This window comes from Mytilus trossulus, chromosome 5, assembly GCF_036588685.1.
Source record: "Mytilus trossulus isolate FHL-02 chromosome 5, PNRI_Mtr1.1.1.hap1, whole genome shotgun sequence".
NCBI lineage: Eukaryota > Metazoa > Mollusca > Bivalvia > Mytilida > Mytilidae > Mytilus > Mytilus trossulus.
Window position 1 is genome coordinate 27,295,123 of NC_086377.1, and position 26,484 is coordinate 27,321,606.

The 26,484-nt window shown below is 30.2% G+C and overlaps 2 protein-coding genes across 2 annotated transcripts; both read left to right on the plus strand.

Annotated features, from left to right (window-relative positions):
• The first annotated feature begins 668 nt into the window (after window positions 1-668).
• On the plus strand, window positions 669-3,275 carry LOC134717808 (uncharacterized). Its single transcript, XM_063580300.1, has 2 exons — window positions 669-1,832; window positions 2,277-3,275. The coding sequence occupies exons 1-2, from the start codon at window positions 669-671 to the stop codon at window positions 3,273-3,275; spliced, it is 2,163 nt and encodes a 720-aa protein (XP_063436370.1).
• A 2,719-nt stretch (window positions 3,276-5,994) lies between these two features.
• On the plus strand, window positions 5,995-26,211 carry LOC134718710 (protein ERGIC-53-like). The gene is made up of 15 exons (XM_063581378.1): window positions 5,995-6,194; window positions 10,331-10,387; window positions 11,396-11,493; window positions 12,136-12,243; window positions 12,698-12,759; window positions 13,752-13,851; window positions 14,253-14,376; window positions 15,203-15,258; window positions 15,735-15,826; window positions 16,607-16,655; window positions 17,362-17,547; window positions 18,341-18,447; window positions 18,943-19,129; window positions 19,778-19,893; window positions 20,433-26,211. Exons 1-15 carry the CDS (start codon window positions 6,047-6,049, stop codon window positions 20,467-20,469), a joined length of 1,527 nt encoding a protein of 508 aa, XP_063437448.1. The 5' UTR covers window positions 5,995-6,046; the 3' UTR covers window positions 20,470-26,211.
• The last annotated feature ends 273 nt before the right edge of the window (window positions 26,212-26,484 follow it).

The following is a 26,484-nucleotide window of genomic DNA, read 5'->3' on the forward strand; positions in this document are numbered from 1 at the left end:
CGACGTTAGATGAAGATACTACGAATGGAGTTGAGTATAATTTTGACTTTATTAACAATTATGAAATTAAATCTGGAGATCAAGTTATTAACGTTAAAGGGAATTTAAAACATAGTGTGTCTTTTTGGAAATCTGTTTTACAGGCAAATGATTTTATCTTAAATACTATAGAATTTGGCTATCGTATTCCATTTAATATTGAACCATGTTGTATTTATTTACCTAATAACAAATCAGCTCTTAAGCATGCCACTTTTGTTGAAAAGTCAATAGATGAACTTCTTACTACCAATTGTATTAATGAAGTAGAGTGTCCACCTTTTGTAGTAAATCCGTTAACTGTTTCGGTACAAAGCTCAGGTAAAATAAGACTTGTACTAGATTTAAGACATGTAAACAAATACGTTGAAAAACAAAAGGTTAAATTTGAAGGTGTTAATGAAGCATTATCTTTTGCACATAATTCAAAATACATGTATAAATTTGATTTAAGGCATGGTTATCATCACTTAGATGTGCATAATGATCATCAAAAATTTTTAGGTTTTTCATGGAAATTCGGCAATAAAACCAGATTTTTTACTTTCACAGTTTTGCCTTTCGGTTTGTCATCAGCAGGTCACATTTTTACTAAAACGCTTAGAGTTTTAGTAAAATATTGGAGAGCAATGAGTATTCCTATTGTGGTTTATTTAGATGACGGGTGGGGAACTGCAGAAAATTCAGAAATATGTGAAAATATGGCTTTACAGGTTAAAAGTGATCTAGAAAAATCTGGTTTCGTTGTAAATAATAAAAAGAGTGTATGGACACCTGTTCAAATTATGGAATGGCTAGGTTTTAATTGGAATTTAAAAGACGGAACTTTAGAAATACCTGTGAAAAAATTTGAGAATTTAAAAAACATAATATCTGCTTTATTTGAATGTAATATACATATCACTTGTAGAAATTTAGCTAAAGTGTGTGGAAAAATAATTTCTATGTTACCAGCATTAGGCAGTATTTGTCAAATTATGACAAGACATTTACATATGACTATTTGTTGTAGAGATTATTGGGATTCTTTTGTATATTTGAATGAAAATGTTATTCAAGAACTTAGATTTTGGTATTTTTACTGTGAAAAAGTTAGTTTTAGGCAAATTTCATATTTTCATAGAATGCCTGAGAGAATTGTTTTTTCTGATGCCAGCGAATATGCAGGTGCTGGTTATATTGTAGGTTCAAATAATGTCGCTCATTTTATGTGGGATAAATCAGAAAAAACCAAGAGTTCATCTTGGAGAGAATTAAAAGCAGTAAGCAATATTTTACAGTCTGTACATAATCAATTGAGTGGAAAACTTGTAAAAATTTACACCGATAATCAGAATGTGACTAAGATTATTAGAAAAGGTAGTATGAAGTCAGAGCTTCAGGACATAGCTTTAGATGTTTTTAATATATGTTTAGATAACAATATTGTATTAGAAATTGAATGGATCCCGAGAGATAAAAATATTCAAGCTGACGAATTGAGCAAAATTTTCGATTTTGATGATTGGGGTGTTTCAGATATTATTTTTAAATATTTTGATAGATTATGGGGTCCATTCAATTGTGATTTATTTGCTGACAGTAGAAATAAAAAAGTATCTAGGTTCTTCTCAAAGTTTTTTACACCTGGTACTTCCGGCGTTGATGCATTTGCATATGACTGGTCAGCATTTAATAACTGGATAGTTCCTCCTATTTATTTGATTACTAGGGTTATTAATTATATGCTTATATGCAAGGCAAAAGGTGCATTAGTAATACCTAAGTGGAAATCAGCTGTGTATTGGATGATTGTGAATCGTTTAACATATGAATATAAAGACTATATTAAAGATTTTCGTGAGTACAGAAATCCGAAATCATTTTTTATAAAAGGATCGGACGAAAACAGTATCTTTGCTAAGCAACCATTTAACAGTAATGTGTTAGTGTTGTTAGTTGATTTTTCAACTTAGAAATTTAGATGATTATCTATTTAGATACAATTATATATGTGTATGTCACACAGTGTGAAATGTTTACGGGTGAACAATATAGTTGTTCTGTGGTATAATATACAGTGTTATGATGGATTATGTATGAACTTTCACGAGCTATGTTGCACAGTGTAACATAAAGAATCACACAGTGTGATTAGAGGATGATGTATGTAGATATGAGATGTATATATTAATAGAACTTTAATGTTAAGATACATGTATGTATAAAGATTTTAATTGGGTTTTTTCTATTTACAGACTCAATGGAAACAGTTCGAAGAATTAGCCAATGATTCTAGATTTGCCAAAATTGTCAGTGCATTGCCATCAATTGTGGAAGCGTCTAGCTCAAAATCTACTGTTAAAAAGTATAAATTTTATTTTGGAAAATTTCGTATTTGGTGTTCCGATTGTCAACTTGAATCTTCTCCGGCTAATTCAACTACAGTATGTTTATATATCGGTTCACTGATACAGCAAGGTGTTGGCGTGTCCGTTTTAGAATCTAATTTTTATTCAATTAAATGGTATCATGACATTAACTTTAAATACAATCCTTGTTCTGATAAGTTGTTATCTAATATTTTGGAAGGCGGTCGTAGAATTTTGAGTAAACCCATCAACAAAAAAGAGCCTATTACTACTGACATTTTAAAGTTAATTGTTTCTAGATACGGCTCCGAACACGATTTGTCTAATTTAAGAGTGTGTTTACTATGTCTTCTTGGATTTTCCGGTTTCTTACGCTACAGCGAGTTAGCTAAGATAAAAAGAAACAACATTGTTTTTTATGATTCTCATGTTGAGATTACTATTGATAAGAGTAAAACAGACATTTATAGAAGAGGAAACACGGTTATAATTGCTAGGACCGGGAATGAAACGTGTCCTGTTAAGTGGTTAAAAATTTATTTGAAATTAGCTGGTTTAGAATCTGATTCTGATTATTTTATTTTTCGGTCTTTGTCATTTTTGAAATCACAAGGTGTATACAAGCTAAGCAAAAACAATACATCCTTATCGTACACTAGAGCTCGTGAGATATTACTTAAGGCATTGGAAGACATTGGTTTAGATAAATCTAAATTCGGGTTGCATAGTCTGAGAAGCGGAGGTGCTACCTCAGCAGCTAATAACGGAGTTTCTGATAGATTATTGAAGGCCCACGGTAGATGGTCATCAGATCAGTCGAAAGATGGTTATATTAAGGACAATTTACATCGTCAGTTGGTAGTATCTTTGAATCTTGGCATATAATTCTGAACTGTTTCATTTCCTTTGATTCGATGTTACTGCGAGCAACTAACTCTATTTATGTGTTTGTTTTGTTTAAAGCCTAATTGAATTTAGAGTAGAAATACTTTAAATTCGGACGAGCAGGGCGAGGGAGAATTTAAATATATTTCATTTCGTTTGAAATTGGGGTTTTCCCTTTAGGTATTTGTAGTTATTATATATAGATGGGAATTAGTGTAACTAGTTTTAGAACTAGTTCTGCAGGAGTATGTACTATTTATAAAGTCTGATGTTACGTGTACAAAGCACGAGAAAAGTTTTGGCGGTTTCTACGGGTGGGGTACTATATAAAGTTTGGCATTTAAATGTATTAGTATCGAAGGTGCTCGCAGTTAGGTCGTATAGTACGAAGTTAGTCACATTAATGGCTGCTATGTTTATAACATGTATTTATATTATGTTGTTTGTATCGAAGAAACTTGTATTATAGAGTGAAATAAAATTTGTATCGCAAGAGAAGATAATAATGTTACTGCGAGCAACTAACTCTATTTATGTGTTTGTTTTGTTTAAAGCCTAATTGAATTTAGAGTAGAAATACTTTAAATTCGGACGAGCAGGGCGAGGGAGAATTTAAGGGATATTATTACGATACTGTTGTCAAGTCATTAAAGATTGCATATTTTGGCGTTAATATTGAGTCACTGATAAGGTCTTTGCGTCGGAACTAAACACATTTATTCTAAAAACAGTTGTTGGCATGACACGGGTTATGTTCTTCTCATATATGTTATGATGGTATGATACTAAACCCCTAACGGGAAGGATTGTGCCTGATGTTCATATGATGAAATCATAATCTTTCAGTCAGTTTAATTGAAGTCTGGAGCTGGCATGTCAGTTAACTGCTAGTAGTCTGTTGTTATTTATGTATTATTGTCATTTTGTTTATTTTCTTTGGTTACATCTTCTGACATCAGACTCGGACTTCTCTTGAACTGAATTTTAATGTGCGTATTGTTATGCGTTTACTTTTCTACATTGGTTAGAGGTATAGGGGGAGGGTTGAGATCTCACAAACATGTTTAACCCCGCCGCATTTTTGCGCCTGTCCCAAGTCAGGAGCCTCTGGCCTTTTTTAGTCTTGTATTTTTTTTAATTTTAGTTTCTTGTGTACAATTTGGAAATTAGTATGGCGTTCATTATCACTGAACTAGTATATATTTGTTTAGGGGCCAGCTGAAGGACGCCTCCGGGTGCGGGAATTTCTCGCTACATTGAAGACCTGTTGGTGACCTTCTGCTGTTGTTTTTTTTTTTTTGGTCGGGTTGTTGTCTGTTTGACACATTCCCCATTTCCATTCTCAATTTTATGTCGGGTATATACTTTGAAATCATAAGGGTTCTCTAGATATACAACAAACACAATGTGTTATAGACAGACAGACAGACTGTCAGACCAATCACTATAGGGTCTCCCTCATTCGACAGGGGCCATATGTACTATATGTGCCTGTACCAAGTCAGGAGCCTGTAGCTAAAGTGGTTTTCTGTTGCTTATGTATTTCATATTTGTTTTTTGTATATATATCTGTCTATATGTTTATCTTCGAGACATATCTAATGGAAACACCGGTAATTTAGTTGCCCAATATAGTTTAGTTTGCAGTGTGAGCCAAAGTTCTGAGTAAAAGTAATATGAAACTTCAAATAAAAAAAAAAGTGATGCATGTACTTATTTATAATCAAATGGCTAGTTATTATTATAAACTTATCATGTTCCCTTACATAATACAACCGTGACAGCTTCAAAGTTCAAAAATAAATGCTGAAAAAAGTAATATAATACATAACCAAAAAAAATATTCACGCATTGAGTAAAACATAACTAGATAAATTTCAATACATGCTCATAGAAAAGTAAATTTTAAATAAGAGAAAAGGATTGTAATAAAATATATATATTGCTTTTCTGTTGTTATTCCACTTCAATTCCATCTGTTTCAATCCAAATGAATTTGCTGTTTAATTATAATGGGATTCCCCTTTGCCATCTACCTCAAACCTCAGTCGAACTGTAACCTCGCAGCTCACTTTCGGTGGGGGTGGGGCGGGGTTGCCCCCAAAACGGACGTCACGTCAACCCCAACAAAACGGTATTCATAACGTCAGAGACATATAAGTATTATATGTCTCTGATAACGTACATGATTAAATTATTTGCTTTGACAAGAAGATGATGAGACTTAAAGAATCAGTTTTAATGAAATTAAAATATTCCTTTGAAATTTAACTTGTTAATAACTGTCATCAGTGGCCCATTTAAAAAAACAACCGCGTCACTTTTTTTAATTTATAAGATAAAAACTTGTATGAAAAAATATGGAGTGAAATTACCGAAATATACTTTTTATTCTACGACTGTTAACTCTTAATTCTTTTTATGTTAAGAGACAACATGTAATTGTCGTGATGCCTTTTTGAAAATGTTAGAAATATGAATATAGGCATCAAACTTAACTTGGTATTATTCAATTGTTGCATGGTGCATTTTTTTTTAAATAATTTTTAAATCTGAAAAGAGCTGAAAAACAGTTCATTTAACATTCGACAATGCCTTAGAGTTAATACAAAACATATTAATTTCTTTAATACTTTCAGCTTGAAGCACTATTCTGTCATTTTTATGATTGATTGGTTTGTATGTCAAGTAAGATTAACTTCCAGTTGTTCCCCTTTGCCAGTAGAGGGCGCAATTAGATAACTTCCGTAAAACGAAAGCCAGCTGTCAGGATGGTAGCACGACTGTTTCTGTTGTTTTTATTTTGTTTTGTCATAAATGCAGCGAATTTGAAGCCTAGATTTGAGTATAAATACAGTTTTAAAGGACCACATCTAGTGCAAAGTGATAATAGCATCCCTTTCTGGGAATACGGTGGAGGTAAGGTGTTGAGATTCGGCGTGTTTTGGTTGGCAGTTTGGTACACGTGTAACTTACCGGTCAACATATGGTCCGTGTTTACATTTTTTTGCAAGAAATATTAATTTCGTAAAAATATTTCTTTTAACTTACCGTGATCTGCAATATGGTTTCTATGAAATATATAGTCTATTTTCCTTATTGCAAAATTGAATTGCAGAAGTTAAACATTTGAAAATATGTTTTGAATTTAGAACTTTTACCTTATTTAAACTACATTCAATAAGTTTATATGTTATGAACAAAATAGCAAAACCTAACTCGAAAATTCTATGAAATTGCTTTTGTATTATTAAACAATCTTGCATACATTACACCTTGTTATTATAAGGAGTAATGATGATACTAACATGCCATGGAAAGACAAATACACCTTATCGTTATTTTGTCTGCCCAGTCTGCGACGTTAAGCGGTAGCCCGAAGCCCGAGTCTAGTTTAAATAAGCTCGGACTAGTAAACATACACTGCCAATAGTCCGACCGGTCTAGTGCATATATGTGTGCACTTTTTTAATCGTTATCGTAAGTTAACGCAGACTGTCACTCGACGCAATCAATATTAATAAACTGATACTCTCTTCCTTGCAAAAATTCCGTAAACCAGTTTTGACGGTCTCCCTAATAACCGACTGCTCAAAAATATAAAAAAAAGCGCGAAAACGGTCAGAACCACATGTTTTGAAAATGTCAAATTTTGGTAATTATTTATTGATTTATGTTGCATAGACTTAATAAAATATAATCATAACAGAAAATAATAAAAACATTGAACATTAAAGTCATTTTTGCATCGGAAGATATTAATTCGTAACTGCCCTCTTGACATCTTGTGTGTTTTAGACGGTTGGTTATTAGGACGACTTCAGTGACTGGTTACCGTTAATTTTATGAAGAAGTGGAACCAGTTTTGTTTTCTTTTCAGAAGTGTTCACATAATTGTGGTCACACACATCGCTTGATATACATGGCTTCACTGTCGTAAAGTGCGAGACCATGAAAGGCATCAAAAAGGCCGTCTCACAAGTCCGACCAAGTTACGGGGTTTAACGGGTCCGAGAATTTATAACCCATTGGAGAGACGGTCGTCCCTAAATCCCCGACCCTTGCTCCAGTACGAGAATCTAGTTAATATGTTGTGTAGCTACTGTAAGGAGCAGGGAAAAGGAGGCACATTTGTATTTGTATTTGAACAGGAGTTGTTCAGCAAATTGAAAAATAATATTTATGAAAAATCATGAAGAATAAAATTTTAACTGATTGATTTTTTTCTTTTCTTGGTCTTCATCAGAAAGGATGATCTCTTTAACTTCCAAAGTCAAATTTGAATGAGAAATTAATTTTAACAAAATGTGATGGCAAGGGGTTTATATCTACGTTTATACATTTATTTTACATCTATGTCTTAAATTCTTGTCAACAGTTTTGAGAAGGTTTTTTTTATGGAAAGTAGAATTTTTTATTTTTCATGGAGAAAAAACTCTATATTTTTGAAAAGTTATATACACTTCCAGATACAAAAATGTAACCTCAGAATGCAGGATTTTACATCTAATATTCCAAAATTTTCGTGGGGGGCATGCCCCCAAACCCCCCTAGCAGGTTCGGATCACTTCGTGATCCTCAACCAGTGACACAGATTTTATTTGGTCTAGTACATATAAATTCGGGCTAGTAAATTTTTTTTTTGACTAGCCCATAGGGCTAGTGCTTCAAATAGTTTTTGGCACAGACTGTCTGCCATATGATATCCTGATAACTAGATATCACAAAGATTCCCATCAAATTTTTACATCATATAGCAATTATCTGATGCCTTAAAGGAACTTTGATTGTTATATACTATAAATCATGACTCCAATTTCAAACTAGCATTAATGTCCATATACTACACATGTACAATAAGTTCATGTATGGATCTATGTTTCACTTAAAGTGTGTTTGTGATTGTTAGTAGTGGTCGCTATTACACGAATTGCGTAGTTTTTTCACTCCTAAATCTACAGGCAACTCATGATGAATTACAAAAATATGACAGCTGACTAATGCAACAACCCCAAGAAGCAAATCATTGTAATGTTACAACTCAAGTAATCACCTGGTTTCCTGTTCATTTGGTTTGAATGTTAATTCCATAGAGCTGAAAAGTTATTTTATTACAGCACATTTCAGTCAGTATTTAGCTAATGGTAATATCTAAATGGTTAGCTTGCTTGTTAGCTGAACCGTGAAGTCATTGTTAGGTAAGGTAAACTTCCCTCCTTTTAAAGTAGCTTAGTCCTACAGAGCGATAGATTTTTTATCTGTTGGGCTATTCTACTATTTAAGGACGGAAGTTTACCTTACCTAACAATGACTTCACGTTTCAGCTAACAGGCAAGCTAACCAAAGATATTACCATTAGCTACATACTGACTGAAATGTGCTGTAATGATGATCATTTAGTCATTCTTGGTCACTTTAAAAGCTTGATCTTCTTTGTCATGCTCCATATTTATGCCCCATTTTTGTTTTATTGTCTGTTCGTCTGTTTGTTTGTCCGTCCGTCTGTTCGCTCCACGTTAAAGTTTTTGGTCAAGGTAGTTTCTGATAAAGTTGAAGTCCAATCAACTTGAAACTTTTTCACATGTTCCCTGTGATATGATCTTCTAATTTTAATGGCAAATTAGAGTTTTTATCCCAATCTGAACATTTAGACAGTTAGAGTGGGGAATTCATGTACTTTGGTCACATTCTTGTTGCAAGTCTATTAATTTTGGATGTTAATTGGGACCTGACTTCACAATGAAGTCTAGTTGGCCAGTAAGAACTTTGCACCTGTCTTAAGTCAGGAATCTGATGTACAGTAGTTGTCGATTGTTTATGTAGTTCATACATGTTTCTCGTCTTTATACATGTATATATTAGCTAGGCTGTTGTTTTTTTCCTGTTGAATGGTTTTACATTTCTAATTTCTAATTTTTTGGGCCCTTGATAGCTTGCTGTTGATGTGAGCCAAGGCTGCACATTGATGGCTGTACCTTGACCTATAATGGTTTACTTTTATAAATTGTTATTTAGATGGAGAGTTGTCCAAATTAGTCATACCACATCTTCCTATATCTATTCAAAATGCTCTTGGGACTTGTCACTTCGTATCCAAGATTATGCCCTGTGCTTGTCACCTGTCGAATTTGATTTTTTTTTCAACAGTACCACTTTATTAATATACATATATATTATATAAGAAAATAAGACCTAAGAACAAGATATTTAAACAATTACAGGAAGTTTGACCTTCAACAATCAGAAAATTCTGTACTTACATGTAGCATATTTGGAAAAGGAAAGGTGCTATAAGCTTGCAAAGAATTGATTGTTTGTGTTACCCACATAAAAAATCCTAATGAGAATCAATCATTTTAAGTATTTATAGAAGCAGTAGAGTACACATAAAATTTAAAGAATGCTCTATAGTGTACGAGAGAAATCTTCAGAATTGGGATTCAGAGCAGGTCTATCAGAAAATTATCAAGTCCCAACAAAAGATGAATGGTTGGTGTGTTAGCCATATACATGATATACATGAACATGTGCCATGTGTACATACAAATTTGTTTTTGTTCCAATAAAAATCTTTAATGTTATATATAGACATACATGTACATGTTGTCTCATTGGCATGCAGACATGAACCACATCTTCCTATATCTATGTAAATGTATGTAATTAGCATGCCTGTCCAGTGACAGAAATGATCACGATCTTAATAGTCTATTCCCCAACTGAATCTGCCTGTGAAACAGTTCATGTTTAAAATGTACATTGTAGGTGTTAATATAATGTATAGACAATATTTTAAAGTACCTGAATTATAATAACAAAGAAGTGAATCAATCTTCTCTTGGTCTAGGAATCTTTTACATGTCAACCTATTCTATATAGTTCATGCATGTGTAAGGTTTTGCACCAAGTCTTTTTCCATCACATTTTATAATGCCCTGCTGTAATTTAATATTTGCAATGGTTCTAAAATTCCATCTTTTTTAATTTTTTAAGTATTTTGAGTTATTTCCCTTTGAATGATCAAAATATAAATTGTATTAAACTTTTTTTTTCAGATGCCATTGCAAGTGCAGATAACATCAGAATCACACCATCACTACGTAGCAAGAAAGGTAAGATTACCATGGTAAAAATTCGTTTTTAAGTCTGGATTTAACAATAGCAGAGTGGTACATGTATGATGTAAATGAAAAGGGTACCCTTTGAGGCTAAACAAAAAAGGGAGTGTGTTTACTATCACATGCTGAAAAAAATAGGATAGGTATTTTGGGATTTTTTTGATTTTTTAATTTATTTTACATTGTAGCTACATGTACGAGAGCAACATTGTGACTTTATCAGTGCTTAATCGAAAATGTTTAAAAAATCTTTAGGGTAGGTAGGGGTACAGTAAACTCGCATACTTCTTTGTTTGGCCTAATACATTGTGTACATGTACGATAATAAGGAGTTTAGTGTGTAAACTGAAATTTGAACTAAAAAAATAAAACTTAGTCAAAATAAATATGTCTGTTTAAGGTACAATAAGGTCATGAAGATTAGGTACAATGTAGGTTGACATTTCTATTTTATTTTTTGTGACATCAATATAAGTAGTGTGATAAAAAGCTGGTAAACAAAAATTTGTTACGTAACTTGAAAAACGTCTCTGAAGCATCATGAGCATGTAAAAGATTCAATAGGGAAAATGTACCTTTAATATTGTGTAAAACTTCCCATATGTTGAATATGTTAAATGAAATTGATTATGTTTTGCATAATCATGTGTTAAATACAACACATTTCTTTACAATTGAGGGAAATATAATTCAGGAGTTTACACTATTCTTAAGTATTGAGGCATTAAGCTGATTTTGTTGTAACATGTGTTATGAAAATATTCTTTGTGTATAACAGTAAAATGTACATCGAAGGTCTTTGCTTATAATTAGTTTCCCAATAAAATACTACATGCATATATTATAAAATTTGTTACAAAGTTATGTAACTGCTAATTTTTCAAATTAAACAATTTTGGTTTATCATGTTTATGAAATGCAAAGATTTAATGTTCATCCATTATTATTCTAGGCTATGCCTATTTTTAAAAACCCATTCATTATTCTTTTCCTTCTCTATAGGATGGGCATGGACGAAAAACCCCATCATCTTTGACCAGTGGTCAGTTGAGTGTGTATTTAAAGTGACCGGTAGAGGAAGAATTGGTGCTGATGGATTGGTATGTTGAAATTAAGATTATAATTGATGTATTGAAAGATTCATGTACATGTATGATAAGACATTAAATGTGTAAATTTCATGCCAACAAAATATTTAAAAATTTACTGATAGACTGCATTTTTGGCTTTTTAAAGTACTTGGTAAAAACCTGTAATCAGGAATATATTCATTTTGCTAACTCAAATGACATGAAAATTGATAAATGATTTTTTCTAAGATTTGACAAAGAATTCACAGCATGGATGCCAGTCAAATGATTTGCTGTGTCTTTTGAAAAATTAAGCCTTTTAAAAATATTTATCCTTAAGTGGATAGAATTACACAAATATGATATTTTAAGGTGGTACCTAACACTACAGGGAGGTAACTCTGTAAAGTTAGTGAAATGTTTAAATGACGTTGTGTTGTATAAGGAATATAAAGCTTCTCAATGATCAAAATTGATGTTTGTCAAACTGCTATATAACCAGTGTAATTTTTCTGACAAAAAGGTTGGTTCAAAATTTTTTAAATTTTTATAGTTTTGTTAAAGGGTCAAAGTAAATACTTTGACAAAATTTTATGAAAATTAAACGAGCCAAATTAATTTTAGTGAAAGTGTTGGGTACCACCTTAATGCTATAGATATGATATTTTACAGGCAGTATGGTATACTACACAGAAGAGTCAGGAAGGAACAGTGTATGGTAGTACAGATATGTGGAATGGACTTGGTGTCTTCATGGACTCTTTTGACAATGATGGACAGGTAAATATAAATACCACATGTGGGTTAAACTTTAATTTCTGCTAATCAGAAAGTGTATCCTCATTATTTTATAACATGTGTTTTTAGATGTAGGACTTTTCAAAATCTCCCTGTGGGCCACAATCATCATTCTTGCTTGAATAATTTTGCACACAACAAATAAATGACCATCGATTCATGTTCAAAAATCTATTAATACTACTTCACTTCCTACCAAGCCACATCAATTTTAATGGAAAAGCCATCTTTTTACTTTTTAATCTTATGTGAAGATCATATCAGTTCTAAAGACAAGGTAAAAAGATGGTCTCATTTTAAATTCTCCACAACAAAAAATACCTGATAAACATGATAAAAAGGTTGATATTGAAGAAAGAAATCACAAATATTCATCCAATTTTCTTTATTTTGTTACTATAACATGCATATGATATAAGTATGATATTGTTTTCAGCACAACAATCCTTATGTTATGGCTATGGTAAATGATGGAACTAAACAGTATGATCATCAGAGGTAATTATTATGTCTAAATATAAGGCATAAAAAAAATTGTATAAAAAAGAAAATGTGGTATGATTGCCAATGAGACAACTATCCACAAAAGACCAAAATGACACAAACATTAACAACTATAGGTCACCATACGGCCTTCAACAATGAGCAAAGCCCATACCGCATAGTCAGCTATAAAAGGCCCCGAAATGACAATGTAAAACAATTCAGACAAGAAAACTAACAGCCTTATTTATGTAAGAAAATGAAGGAAAAACAAATATGTAACACATAAACAAACAACAACCACTGAATTACAGGCTCCTGACTTAGGACAGGCACATACATAAATAATGTGGCGGGGTTAAACATCTATGCGGGATCCCAACCCTCCCCTAACCTGAGACAGTGGTATAACAGTACAACATAAGAACGAACAAATCAGTTGAAAAAGGCTTAACTCATCAGATAGACAAAAAATACAAATGTATATCAGTTATGTGAAAACTAACTCAAGAAAAACATGAACATTAGTCAGGTGAAAACTATCATCCCAAAAACATGAACATAAGTTAGTGAAAAGTAACTCACAAAATCATGCACATAGTCTTGTGAAAACTAACATCTGGAACATGAACATTAGCCATGTGAAAACTTACTCAGGAAAAACATGCTTATTGTTGCAGTCCAAATAGTAATGTATTAAATTCACATAATTTGGATTCTATTGGATAGTTGTCTCATTGGTAATCACGCCACTGTTTTGAACTTCTATAGATTTGATACTGTGGATTCATTATTATTCGTTTGATACCAATCTTTGTTGTTATCTTGGGTACAGATAAACCACAAAATTAAATGTTCAATGAACTACAAATTGTCTATCAAATCGTGTGCAGATATTGGCAAAACCACAAAATTACATATATCCAAGAAAAGGCAAATTTTCTGCAATCCACAAAAATTGGTACCCATTAAATGAATCCTCAGTAACATGTAATTTTATATTTCAGTGATGGTTCTCAACAACAGATAGGAGGGTGTATGAGAGATTTCAGAAACAAGCCCTACCCTGTCAGAGTTAAAGTGGAATATTACAATAGAATACTGACAGTATGTACATTGTTTGATGTCATGAAATTTTCTTTGTCATTAAAAGTTATAATTATATTGATGTACCTATGACTGCTCTCTATAGAAATTATTTTAGAATATAAAACAGTGTCTTAATTTTAAATGACTGTCTAGTTATAATAAGTAAACATCTTTGCAAAATATATTTCTTTGCTTAGTTCTTGTAATAAAAGATAGAACTCTAATTGAAAAAAACAAGCAAACCAGAAGAATATTAAAGGGAGATAATTCAAATTTTTACAATCAAATAAAAAAACTAGTATTAAAATATTAATGACATTTTCAAGTAAATAATAAAAAATACTTGTATAAGTATAACCACTGACTTGTATGAACAGAATTTAGATATTTTAAATAACATTTTATTCTGTGTTCTTTAGGTTTTCATCAACACTGGTCTGACTAATAACAAAGACGATTTTGAGTTATGTTTACGTCAAGAGAATGTTGATTTACCTAAAGGTGGATACTTTGGAATATCTGCTGCTACAGGTGGACTTGCTGGTAAGTTTTAGACTACAGTATTCATGTGAAAAGAGATATTATGTGTTATAAAAAATCTTTGTCTTAAAGGGATTTTAAGTATAAAAATGCTTGTTGTGTAAAAATAAAAGAAGATGTGTTGTATATATATATATATATATATATCCTATTTAAATTTTACTTAAGTTCTTGAACGATGAGACAATGTTTTTTTGGAAAAAGAGCGCCAATTTATTTTTTAGTAATACATAGTTACCTTATTATTGCTACAAAATAAGTGCCAGTCTTTGTAAGAATCAGGCAATTTAGGTAAAAATCAAAACATGATCAGAAAAAAACCATTGAGCTAATCATGTTATTTAATACTAATCGTCATCCTGAGTTAAAAAAAATAGTTAGTCTTTTGTTTATTTGTGTCTGGTAATATCAAATAACTCGGTTAATAGAAAATTGGTTACAATGATAGCAAATTACAGAGTTATCTCCCCTTATTTGTTAATTTCTAGTGCATTTCAACCAAATTGTATCTTCTATTACCAGAACAGAAAACGGAAATGGATGTTATTTTTGTGCATAACTACATATAATGAACTGAAATCATTATCAAGTTGGGTGGGGTTTTTTGGTCATGATTTCACCACTGCCTGATTCTTAGGCAGACTGGCACTTAAGTAACAAATGTGATTATGATTTTATTATTCTTTCAGAAAAAAACATTTGTTCTAATTCTTTTCAAACTGATGATATATAATCAATTTGTTTGCTTTTTGAAACTCTTCTTTTTTGTTGATAAACCTTTCCATTTTTTTGTGTGTATTGCAATTGATTTTTTTTTCCCCTTTTTTAGACGACCATGATGTGCTTGCATTCCTAACCCATTCTCTACATGATGGTGATCAACTGGTAATTAATCTTTACATTATGATTTAAAGTTATCATACCCTCTGTATATCAGATATTTACAGGTATACTACACACGAAGATTTAATACCATTAAATACAAAAGAAGAAAAAAATACCAAGGGTTTATCAAAATTATAATTCAAATGAAAACATTTGACACCATGGCAAAAAAAAAATTGACAGAAAAAGACAAATAATAATGACAAAAGATTACACATACCACACTTGAGCAACAATAACCTTCTTAAAAAAGTTGAGTTCATGTGCTTCACAGGGGTAAGAGATCTGTTGTTTTTTTTATCTGTACGTCCGTTTGTTTGTTCCAATGTCTGTCCTACTTCAGGTTAAAGTTTTTGGTCAAGGTTGAAATCAAATTATCTTGATTTTTATTTATCTATAAATGCATAGTTTCTGTATTATTTAATTTTTAATTGACAAAGAGAATGTTATAAATAAGATTAATGTTCTCTTCACAGGCAGCAAAGACACAGGTTTCTGAACAAGAAAGACAAAAATATGAGAACGAGTTTGATACCTATTATAAAGAATTAGAAAAAAATAAACAAGAGTAAGTACACTTATTTTGAGAAGTGGGACTTTATTCATAAAAGAAGGGGGGATTTTCAATGTTTCAGACAATAACTGTAAATAGCTAAAAAAACACTTTTATCAGTTATCATAAAACTTTTGTAACTTGTTTATATCCATTGAAATGGGCTCCGATTTGTTTTTAAAAATTTCTGATATGACATTGAGGAGTTTTGAAACTTCGTTAGTTGTAAAATGTGGTAAATTGTCAAGTTCTTGTTTCATGTATACATGTTTAGGGAACAAAAAGGAAAGTTAGGGTGTATGTCAATGATACAAGAATAGAGCAACAAAAAAGCTAGGGCACATATGGCTTCCTCCACCAATACAAACTGGCCGCCACGAAATAGCCCAAAAGTGGTTCTTAAAAATGGCCTAAATCACCAAAACTCAAAAAAGCTAAACACTACAAAAGTAGTAAGTAAAGTTACTGACTGTTGGAAGGATTTAATACCAACAAATAGATATCGCAATTTCAGTTTTGAAGATGGCAGAAAATTGTATTACAACTTTGTTATTTGAGTGAACTATACAAAGAATATACAGTCAATCCTGCTCAAGATACCACCTGTATTAAGCAAAATCCTGTGTTATAAGACCACCAATTTTTGATCCCTCTATAGTACATTTCATATGAATTGAATCTGTATTAAAAGACCACCTGTCTTGAGACCACTTTTTTGCTCTCCCTTAAGTGGCCTCTTAAAACAGGATTCACTGTAGAAGTAATAGTTATATTTTAAGTATTGTTTATTTTCAGTTTTAATGAAGCCCATCCAGACAAGGTTCATCAAGATTATGAAGGAGAGGTAAATATATAGAGATATCTACAGGGTCAAAAAATATTTTGTATTAATACTAGTATCACAACTATTTCTATGTGTGATTTAAAACAATTTGGTCAAATTAGAAAAAAATAAAATCTAAGGTCCAATTTTAGCCTTACATGAACCTACTCCTTTGATCTTGAAGAAAAATCAAAATTAAGGACCAGCAAATGGAAAAATAAAACACCAAAAACATGCTTGGACATAACTGTTTTCTTAAACATTTACACTGAACTGAAATTCACATACATTTAATGGTAGCTTAATTTATAGTGTTGTTAAAATAATTAATTTTCCAACTTGTTTTTGTGTATATATTTTTTTCACTTTTAGCAGTTTCTTGCTGACTACTCTGATCTTATTTGTGATATTTAACTTTTTTCATGTATTGATAGATAAGATCATAGTTTCATATCTTAACAACTATTATTTTTTGCTTCTTTTTTTTTCTATTTGCAAATGTTCTTAGTTAACAGTACCAATTTGTTATAGATATTTTAGATATTGCCAAAAATACATTTCTAACAGTGTCTGGTGATGTTTCATAGCCCTAACCAGTCTTGGTCCTTCAAAGTAACCAGATAATTCTAATTCATTCTGTTAAATATCTATAAATATATATATTGAATATATCTTACATAATTGAATATATCTTATATATTTATATATTGTTTTCTTTTGTTTTTAGTTTGATAATCAGGGTGAGAGAGAATTAAGGATGATATTTGAAGGCCAGAATTCTATCCACCATGCTGTTAAAGAACTGAGAAAAACATTAGATGAGTTATTAGGCAGACAGGAAATGGTTCTGACAAGAGTCAGTCAGTTGTCCACAGGGGGCGCTGTACAAGCCCCACAAGGTGGTGCTCAACAGGTGAGTGGTGATCAATAATATTCATAGAAATTAAAGGATCTGCACAAAAATTTATTTTGTATATTCAATGTTGGTATAAATTATCTCAAGAAAAAAAGCTGTAATCTAGACTGTATTTTCTTCCGTTAGCTCAAATTGGATTTGCAATTTCAGAATCTAACACATTATAAAATTTTTAAATTCAATGCATGTAATTACTGAATAGAAGGTCATTTGTAGTAAAATAGTTAGGGGCATGGAATTCTTGTAATGTACTTTACTATATTTTCACACAAATCAAGATTTATTATCGTCAACTAGTATAAGTGCAATATATCTACCTTTAGCACAATCACAGTAATACACAAAAACAGCTATTCCACATTACAACCAACTTATTTTGACTGCCAGATATTCTGAATTTTTTACATCAAAATCCCCAGTTTACAAAGGCTAAGATTCAGATACAATATATTTATCTCTATTCTACAGCAAAATAAACAAATCAGTCCATTTCAATTTTTTTTTCATTGTAAACTTTCATAAAAACGAAAAATTCAAAAATATTTTTAAATAAAAAGATTATTACCGTAAAGGTATTTTGGTTTTTTTAAGTATACAATGAGAAAGAACTTTTACATGCAAAATAATTTGTCACAAGTCAAAAACTTCCTGTCCATACAGAAACCTGAATAAACCAAACCACTGTTCAAACAGTCCCATTTTCATAGTCCCATAGCCTGTCTGTTTATACAGGATTTTACTGTAGATGCATTGTCATACTTTGAAATATGAAATACTTTTTCTATTGCAGCAGATGGGAGGGGGAGGTGTTCCATTGTTAGATACTATAAAGAGGCATGAAGTAGATAGAGTTATGAATAATCAAAATGAATTAATGCAGAGTACTCGAGAAATGAGGTAAGATTAACAACATTTATTACATTTTTACCACCTTTTAGGATACTCAAACAATTATAACACATTTTCTTATTTTTATGCCCCCGTTATTATTCCTGACTTGGGGACATTATGTTTTTTTATCTGTGCCTTTGTTCATTTGTCAGTCTGACTTCAGATTAAAGTTTTTGGTCAAGGTAGTTTCTGATGAGAGTATAAGTCCAATCAATTTAAAACTTAGTGCACATGTTCCCTGTGAAACGATTTTCCTAACTTTAATGCCAAATTAAGAGTTTTTACCTCAATAGTCCATTGAACATAGAATATTATTGTGTTTGGGGGTCATCCGTGTACTATGGACACATTCTTGTTATCTAGACAACTATATATACTGATATATATTCTTTTTTTTTATTTGGTCGGGTTGTTGTCTCTTTGACACATTCCCCATTTCCATTCTCAATTTTATTTTGAAGCATAATTCATCAACTTGATTAAAATTTTTCTCAATTTCAGACAATTATTAAACGATATACAAAATAGAGCCAATGTTATACAACAGAATATGGGTCAGGGAGGAGGAGCTGCAGGTGGGGGCGGAGGTGGTGGCATCCCACAACATACACAACAAGCTATATCAGAGTTACAGGAACATATGAAATATGTCAGACAAGATGTAGTTAATTTAGTTAATAGGCCACAGGTAAGAAAATGCCACTCAAATTCACCTTTTCAGAATCTAAAGGACTATGGGTAATCTCATTGTTCGTACACCAAAATGAAAATAATGTTACGTCATTGGTTGAATTTCCATTTGAAAATATTACCCAGAATGCATTATATTCTGAAATTGAATTGTACAATGTACTTTAAATTTAAAGTGTTTTATCATAAATCAAGAAGGTACAAATGAAATTAAACAATATCCAGAATATATTTGGGGGTTGCATTGCTTGAAGATGTGACGATGTTCTGTGTAGGCCATTGGTCAATTTTCATTCCCAGATTTTTCCAATTAGATCCACTTCTTACATTACAGATTTAAAAAAACACATTAAGCTTCAACAATTTTCCACAGGAAACAAGAATATGAGGATATGCATGAACGGAAATAATCCCAGACCAAGTCACCAAAATGTAAAAGGGGAGATAATCAAATTTACTACCTTCAATATATTATTGCAAAAGGAAGTATCTTTTTGTGAGCTCACTCACAGTTCTAGATTCTACAGATTGCAATGATAAAAGAGAGACACAAGATACCAGAGGGATATTTAAACTCATTAGTAAAAAAAAGGATGTTGATAAAGTTTGACTAAATTGTTGATTAATTTTATTTTTCTATTTTCAGTCAGCTGGAGGTGTCGCCTGTCCTCCACCATTAGCAGTGTCCTGTATAACACCAACGTTATTTTTTGTTTCAATAATAGCACAATTTGTTTTATTAATAGCATATATGGTTTATAGGTAAGTATCTTTTAATTGATTATTACTTATTTAAGAAATTAAACAAAGAAAATATGATAAGTAGGGTTTCGTTAATAAAAATGGATAAACTGGGTTAAAAGTAAATAATAAGGCCAAAAAATATATGCTTGTTTCTTGTCTGGGGACAGTTCTGCAAATATTTTATTGTCTTTACAAAAAAATAATATTAGACTATGAATCCTATTTCAGCTGGATTATATACTCAAATTTGTAATAAGATCAATACAAGAACTTTTCAAACCACCAAAATCCTATCTAGCTGTAAGAGTATTTGATGAAAAATTTGCCAGATTTCATTATACAAATTGCGCTTTATCAATCTACGTCACAAGTGGTCATTTTCATTTTCTCTATTAGGCATAAGAAGACCCTTAACCTAAAATTTAAAGGAAAGGTTAAACTGGGTCCAGTGAATTATTAATTGTTTTACCATAAAAGTCACAAATTGAGTAATTTTCATTGTAAAATACCATATTATACATGAACCTTGAACTGTATAGTTTCCATCTTTTTTACAGGTCAAATAAAGAAGCACAAGCAAAGAAATTTTATTAAGAAATATTGTTATTTATATTGGTATGAATGTATAGATGGATGAAAGAAGATATGTGATGAAGTTAAAGATCATGACAGATATTTTATGAAGTTCAAGATCATTACAGATATTTTATGAAGTTCAAGATCATTACAGATATTTTATGAAGTTCAAGATCACATTTTTTAAAGTGCTCAGGGTCTCTTATATGGGAGCATTTATAGAAATTTACTACTTGACTGATTATTTAACCCTTAATAAATTAGTTGTTTACCTCAATTTGATAAAATTAATGAAATATTTAGACAAATATATAATTTTAAATTCTGTATATTATTTTCAAAAACATAAATAAAAGAACAGACAATGAATGCACTTTTTGTCAACCTGTAAATCTTAAGTAGAATAAGTGATTTCAATATGTTATTAATGATGATATGATAAATTACAAATACTAACCAACGATATTTGTTATTTTTGTTCAGGTAATAAACTTCTTTATATGGTTCACATTTTCATGTCTCAAGTGAAATAGTGCTTGATTTTGCAAGTTATAGGGTTTTCTAGATAAGAAAACATTCACTCATTTATAAAACAAAAAATTTCAAAAACAAAAATGTTATACCTTTTGTGAGTAAAATTTTCTGTTACATAAAACATAGGAAAGTGCTCTTGAGGCCTATTTGATGCGATAAAAAACTATTATTTATGACAAAATGTACATTCAATTTTAAGCTTACTCACACTGCATTATACAAATATTCCTTGAATTACCTGTAAAAAAGGGACTTTAACATTTATCTTCCAATTTGAATTGTTATGGTATTTCCTGGTAAACTTGGAATGAAAATAACATTTTAAAGAAAATTCTACAGCAAAATCTTTAGATAGTGTCCCTTTCAAACAAAAAATCACAATGATGATTAAAAAACCCATAGGACACTCAATATTATAAATCTTAGTAAATTTTAGAAAAAAAAGAAAATCATCTTAAAATCATTTAATAGGTTTTACCAAAATATGCAGGAGCAAACTAAATTTTTAGATGTTTTAAATCATTAAACAAATTTGCAATGAACTGATATTATTAATATTAGCATTTAATACAGTAGTATAGAAATTAAACTGATTTTTTGTAAGTTTATATATTGGAGAGTCACAAATCAAAAACTAATTATATATATATTGTTAATTCAAGAAACACTTAAGGCTGCATCAAATTGTTTGAAATTTAATTTTATTAAAAAGAATTTATTCAGGTCTGAATTTTAAATAGAAAATTACAAATAAAGAAAATATTTGTCCAGCATTAGCTGATATTTTAACTTTTACAAAGTTGCCCCCCCCCCCCAAAAAAAAGAATAAAAATTTAAATAAAAAAGATTAAAATTATATTTAGAAAAGTTAGAAAACAATAAAGAATTGCTTTTTCTGCTCGTATTGAAAAGTTCAGTTTTGTTAACAATTGAAATCAAATTGATGTAGCCTAATAATGATCATGTCACAAATAGAAAAATAAAAATATACCCTGTAGATTTTTTAAGCCTATCATTTTATGATTGTTGATGTTTTCTTAAAGACTTGTTGTTGTTAACGATTTTTGTTGTCAAGAACATGGTGCTAATCACTGTACAGAATGTGCTTGAGTAGAACTATAAATTGTTTACAGCAAATTAGAATAGATGTAGATTTACTTATACATGTATCTTGATTCAAGATCAGCATTATGTTTTAAATAGTCTTATAAAAATACAGTGTCCAATCTATGCTCACAAGGATCTGTAAACACTCTGCTTTCTGTTTTAAGGACCTCATTGAAATTTGAAAGCTGAAATTTTATTGGCTGATGTAATTCATTCTAGGAACTGAAACTAGAACGAAGTGTTGTCAGATCTTTGTAAGCTAAGCTTGGACACCAGATGGATATTTTAATCAGATATGTTTTTTCTTCAAGTTAATACAGAGTGCAAAATCATTGTCACATCATAGCTATTTACTTTTTTGCAATGAAATTACATTTTGAATCTATATTGCATGACTGTGTATGTTACACATGATGTGTTTAAGTTTTGAAACTTTTTGTGTGATGTAAAGTAAAAAAAGTGTGTAATTGCATATCAGGGTCTATCTTAAGACCCTATGATACAAATTACCTCTTAATTGTTAGTCATTCCTAATGAAAGAATTAAAAATTGAAATAATTTGCAAAGCTTATAAATTTTACATCTGTTAAGATGAGTTTAGATATGGAATAAAAAAATTGGAAACAAAGTAGAAAATTTAGTTGTCTCCAATATCGACTATTTCAATATTTATTTTATTTGCTTGAAATATGATTTCAAGTGTCTTATTTTTAACTTCCTTATCATTACATTGTTCAGTTCTATATCTAATTTGGTGCAATATATTTCTGTCAGTGCTTCTCGCAATTGAAACAGAATTTTTATTTCCAGAGTTGTCTTCCCTTGTTTAACAAATTGGTGCAATCTACTATAAAGCATTTTAGATTTTAGTCGGGTTATTAATTTTGTTCTTTTTCAAATTTCGTTTTATTTTTTCTCGGGTTCTTAAGGTAGCACCCAACACCTTGATTTATATTAATTAGGCTCGTTTATTTTTCTAAACTTTTTGGCAAAATGTTAACTTTGACTCTTTGACGAAAATATGAAATATAAAAATTTCAAAAATTTTAAGCAACCACTTGATAAAAAAAAATCATTGGTTTTATGGCAGTTTTACAAACGATAATTTTGATAATTGAGAAGCTTAAAATTTCCTCAACAATAGAATATGACGTTAAGCTGATTTTCACAGTGCTATCTCCCTGTTGTGATAGGTACCACCTTAACTGGTATTTTGTATATGTTAAAATTTATAAAAATATTATACTTGTAACCATAGTAGCAGTTATCTCAGTGAGATAAATCTAGTTGATCTGAATAAAATTAGAAATCTCTATGTAGACGTAGTAATAAATATGATATAGAATTCTGAGGATAAAATTATTTTACATGATATTTTCAAATCCTCAGGACCAACCAATTATTGAAAATTGATAAACTCAAAATACCCCACCTTCATTGCCAAAATTAGATAAATTTAGTGTAATAGTCCTACAAATGTAAAATTAAACCATTTGCTAGTTTTTGTATTAGTTTAGAATGAATGGTCATAAATTATAAGTTTCTAATAACAACCCATGCAATTAGTGACAGAATCTTCCAAAGTTGATTTCTGGATATGTGATGAGGGTTACCACCAAAATAAATAATATTATGTCTAAAAAGGGTTGAAACAATATTAAGTTATAGAAAATAATAATGCATACTTGCATAGAAAAGATGAATTTTTCATCCTGTTATTATTGAAATCTATTGATCAAAACAGTTGGCTTAAAATGTTTGTTTTATAATTCAATAAAGTCATGTGACAATATTTCAATGTGCATATTGATGCAGTTACAAGTACTGCAAACTATAACTAAATAAAGAGCAAAACTAGTAAAACTATATAATATAAATGAAATAACAGTTATTTAAACATCAAGTTTGATATATTGTCAGCATGCAAGTTTTATAAAGCTAAAGTGTTAATATTTAATGCATGTTGATATGAGCTGCGTAGGACAGAAATCTACCTTATGCAAATGCACGAATGCATGTACACATATACGAATAATTGATTTTGTAGATTTTCTTACGACATATAATTTTTTTTATCAATAACAGACTTACAACAAATATTTTTCAACTCGAAAAAGATTTAATTTTCATTTGCATCAATTCAATTTCTATCCGACGCAGCCCATATATTATATAAATTTTATTCCATGTTGTAAACATTCCATTTTACATGTATTTTATCATGAATGAGAGATGGTGAGACACAAAGGTAAATGGCAAGTGAGATATATAATTGTATGGATTTATATTTTTTATTAAGATTTATCAAATAAATTTGTTTTGCTGTATTGGTTAAACCAGATTCTCATAAACTGTGCTTTTTTTCCAAATTTCTTATTTTTTTGCAATTTTTCCCCACTACACTCACTTTTCCCCATACTGTACTGTTTTCGTCTACCATTCCCCACTTCCTAAAAGCTTGTCAACCCTCTGGAAATAACTTTTAAACATCAATAATCTATTAATCAATTTGTGTAAATAATTAAATAGTTAGAAACTTGGCTTTCTAACAAGAAAGACAAAATGTTAAATAAGAATTTTCTATTACTTTAACATTGGAGTGAAGTTATTTAACAAAATTTGATCTTAAAACTTTTCAGTATGCATGTTTCCCCACTTGGTTCTTATTTAGAGTTCAATTGAAATATTTAATTGTGAGTAATCTTGAGGCAAAAGAAAATGGTTCTTGTGTCATTAATGTAATTTTACTTATTGTTTTGTCCAGTTATATTTTGTAAAATAATTCACAACCAAAGTTATACATGTGTTACCCAATTTTTTCTTGCAAGCAGTCAATTGTATTTTTTCTTTTCATTTAGAGCAATTTTTAATTTGTTACATCAAACTTATTTAGATTTGCTAATAAAAATCAGCTGTAAAATAACAAGAAAAGAGCATTTTTTATACAACTGATTATATTGACATTATAATGCAAATTGTAAGACAGTGTTGGTAAAATATAACTTGCAAGAATATTTGTTAGCACTTGTTTAATTTTGGTTGTAATTGTTATGTTGTGAATTAACTGGAATATTATTAATTATTCGTTGTTTGGATGTATGACTGGTTAATACGTTTTATTATTATTATGTATGATTGTAAATGTATGCCAAAAACAGTTATTTCAGATCTGGGTCAACTAAGCATTTATTTCTTTACCAAAATTACTCATTTTTTTCCTCTTACAAAATTTACACTTTAATAGCATTTTTTTTGGTTGGAAAAATGTGTATGAATGATTTTAAAATTGCAGATTTATTCTTAAGATTTTTTATACACACCTATATTGTATTCAGCAACAAGTTGAACCAAATTTTCAATGATAATAAATCAGTATTACATTTTTATAAAATCTGTTAATTCAGAAATTGAGGCATGAACTTGAACTGATTATAAAACATGTGTACTTTAGTAATAATGGTGAGTCATTATGTACCCCTGCAAAAAAGATAACCATCAAATTTTAATTTTGCAAAATAAATTGAATTGTAAACAAATTATTGTGAATAAAAGAATTGCTGCATCCAAGTAAAGTTATAAAATTGAAAATGCAAAGTTTTATTTTTGCAATTGAACTCCTGTTGCAATTTTTAGCAATATTAAAAACATTATAAAAATTCTGAATTTACAATAAAAGAAAGAAAGAAGATTTTTTTTTCTTGTAAATTGAAAAGTTTAATGCCAAACTGTAAGATATTATAAAAAAAGCATTTATTTCATTTCAATAACAAAAATATGCATGTTATCCCTTTCTTTTTAATTTATGTCCTTTAGTATAAATGGCAAGTCATGTATACCTCTACCAAAACGTTAACCAACTAATTATAAATTAGCAAAAATATTTATTTACCCTTTATATATTGTCAAAAATAAGAACATTAATTATTCAAAGAGAAATGACAAATTGAATTTATTTTTTCAACTACAGCAACCTCAATATGTTGTTAATCTTATTATGAGAACATGTTTGTATGAAATGACAGCAATCTTCAACTACATTTCTGCCATGACTTTGTATTTTCTAGTCATTCCTTCTGTTGAGTATTTGGTGTCTGGTACATTAAATTTCATTATCAGGAATATTGTTTATTATATTTACTGCCATACACTACTACTACTTTCTTATGTTTAAAGACCTTTAGTAATTATGTGGCCTTTTATGGTCAGATGACATAGAAGATACTTATTTTAAAGTAAGAAAAGATATATTGCATGTACATGGGACAGTTAACATTTTTAGACAGAAAATTATAAAAAGGTGCAAGAGAGACGTAAAATACCAAAGAGATATTCAAACACACAAGTTGGAAACAAAAACAAACTGCCATTGCAAAATACGAAAAATTGCTCAAA

What these genes read in the sequence shown, in the direction of transcription:
- LOC134717808 (XM_063580300.1), top strand. Translation starts at nt 669, where the DNA reads ATGAGTATTCCTATTGTGGTTTATTTAGATGACGGGTGGGGAACTGCA. An exon ending in CAGCTGTGTATTGGATGATT is followed by an intron (nt 1,833 to 2,276) that starts GTGAATCGTTTA and finishes TTCTATTTACAG; the next exon opens with ACTCAATGGAAACAGTTCGA.
- LOC134718710 (XM_063581378.1), top strand. Translation starts at nt 6,047, where the DNA reads ATGGTAGCACGACTGTTTCTGTTGTTTTTATTTTGTTTTGTCATAAAT. An exon ending in TTAGAAAAAAATAAACAAGA is followed by an intron (nt 15,827 to 16,606) that starts GTAAGTACACTT and finishes GTTTATTTTCAG; the next exon opens with TTTTAATGAAGCCCATCCAG. An exon ending in ATCAAGATTATGAAGGAGAG is followed by an intron (nt 16,656 to 17,361) that starts GTAAATATATAG and finishes TTTTGTTTTTAG; the next exon opens with TTTGATAATCAGGGTGAGAG.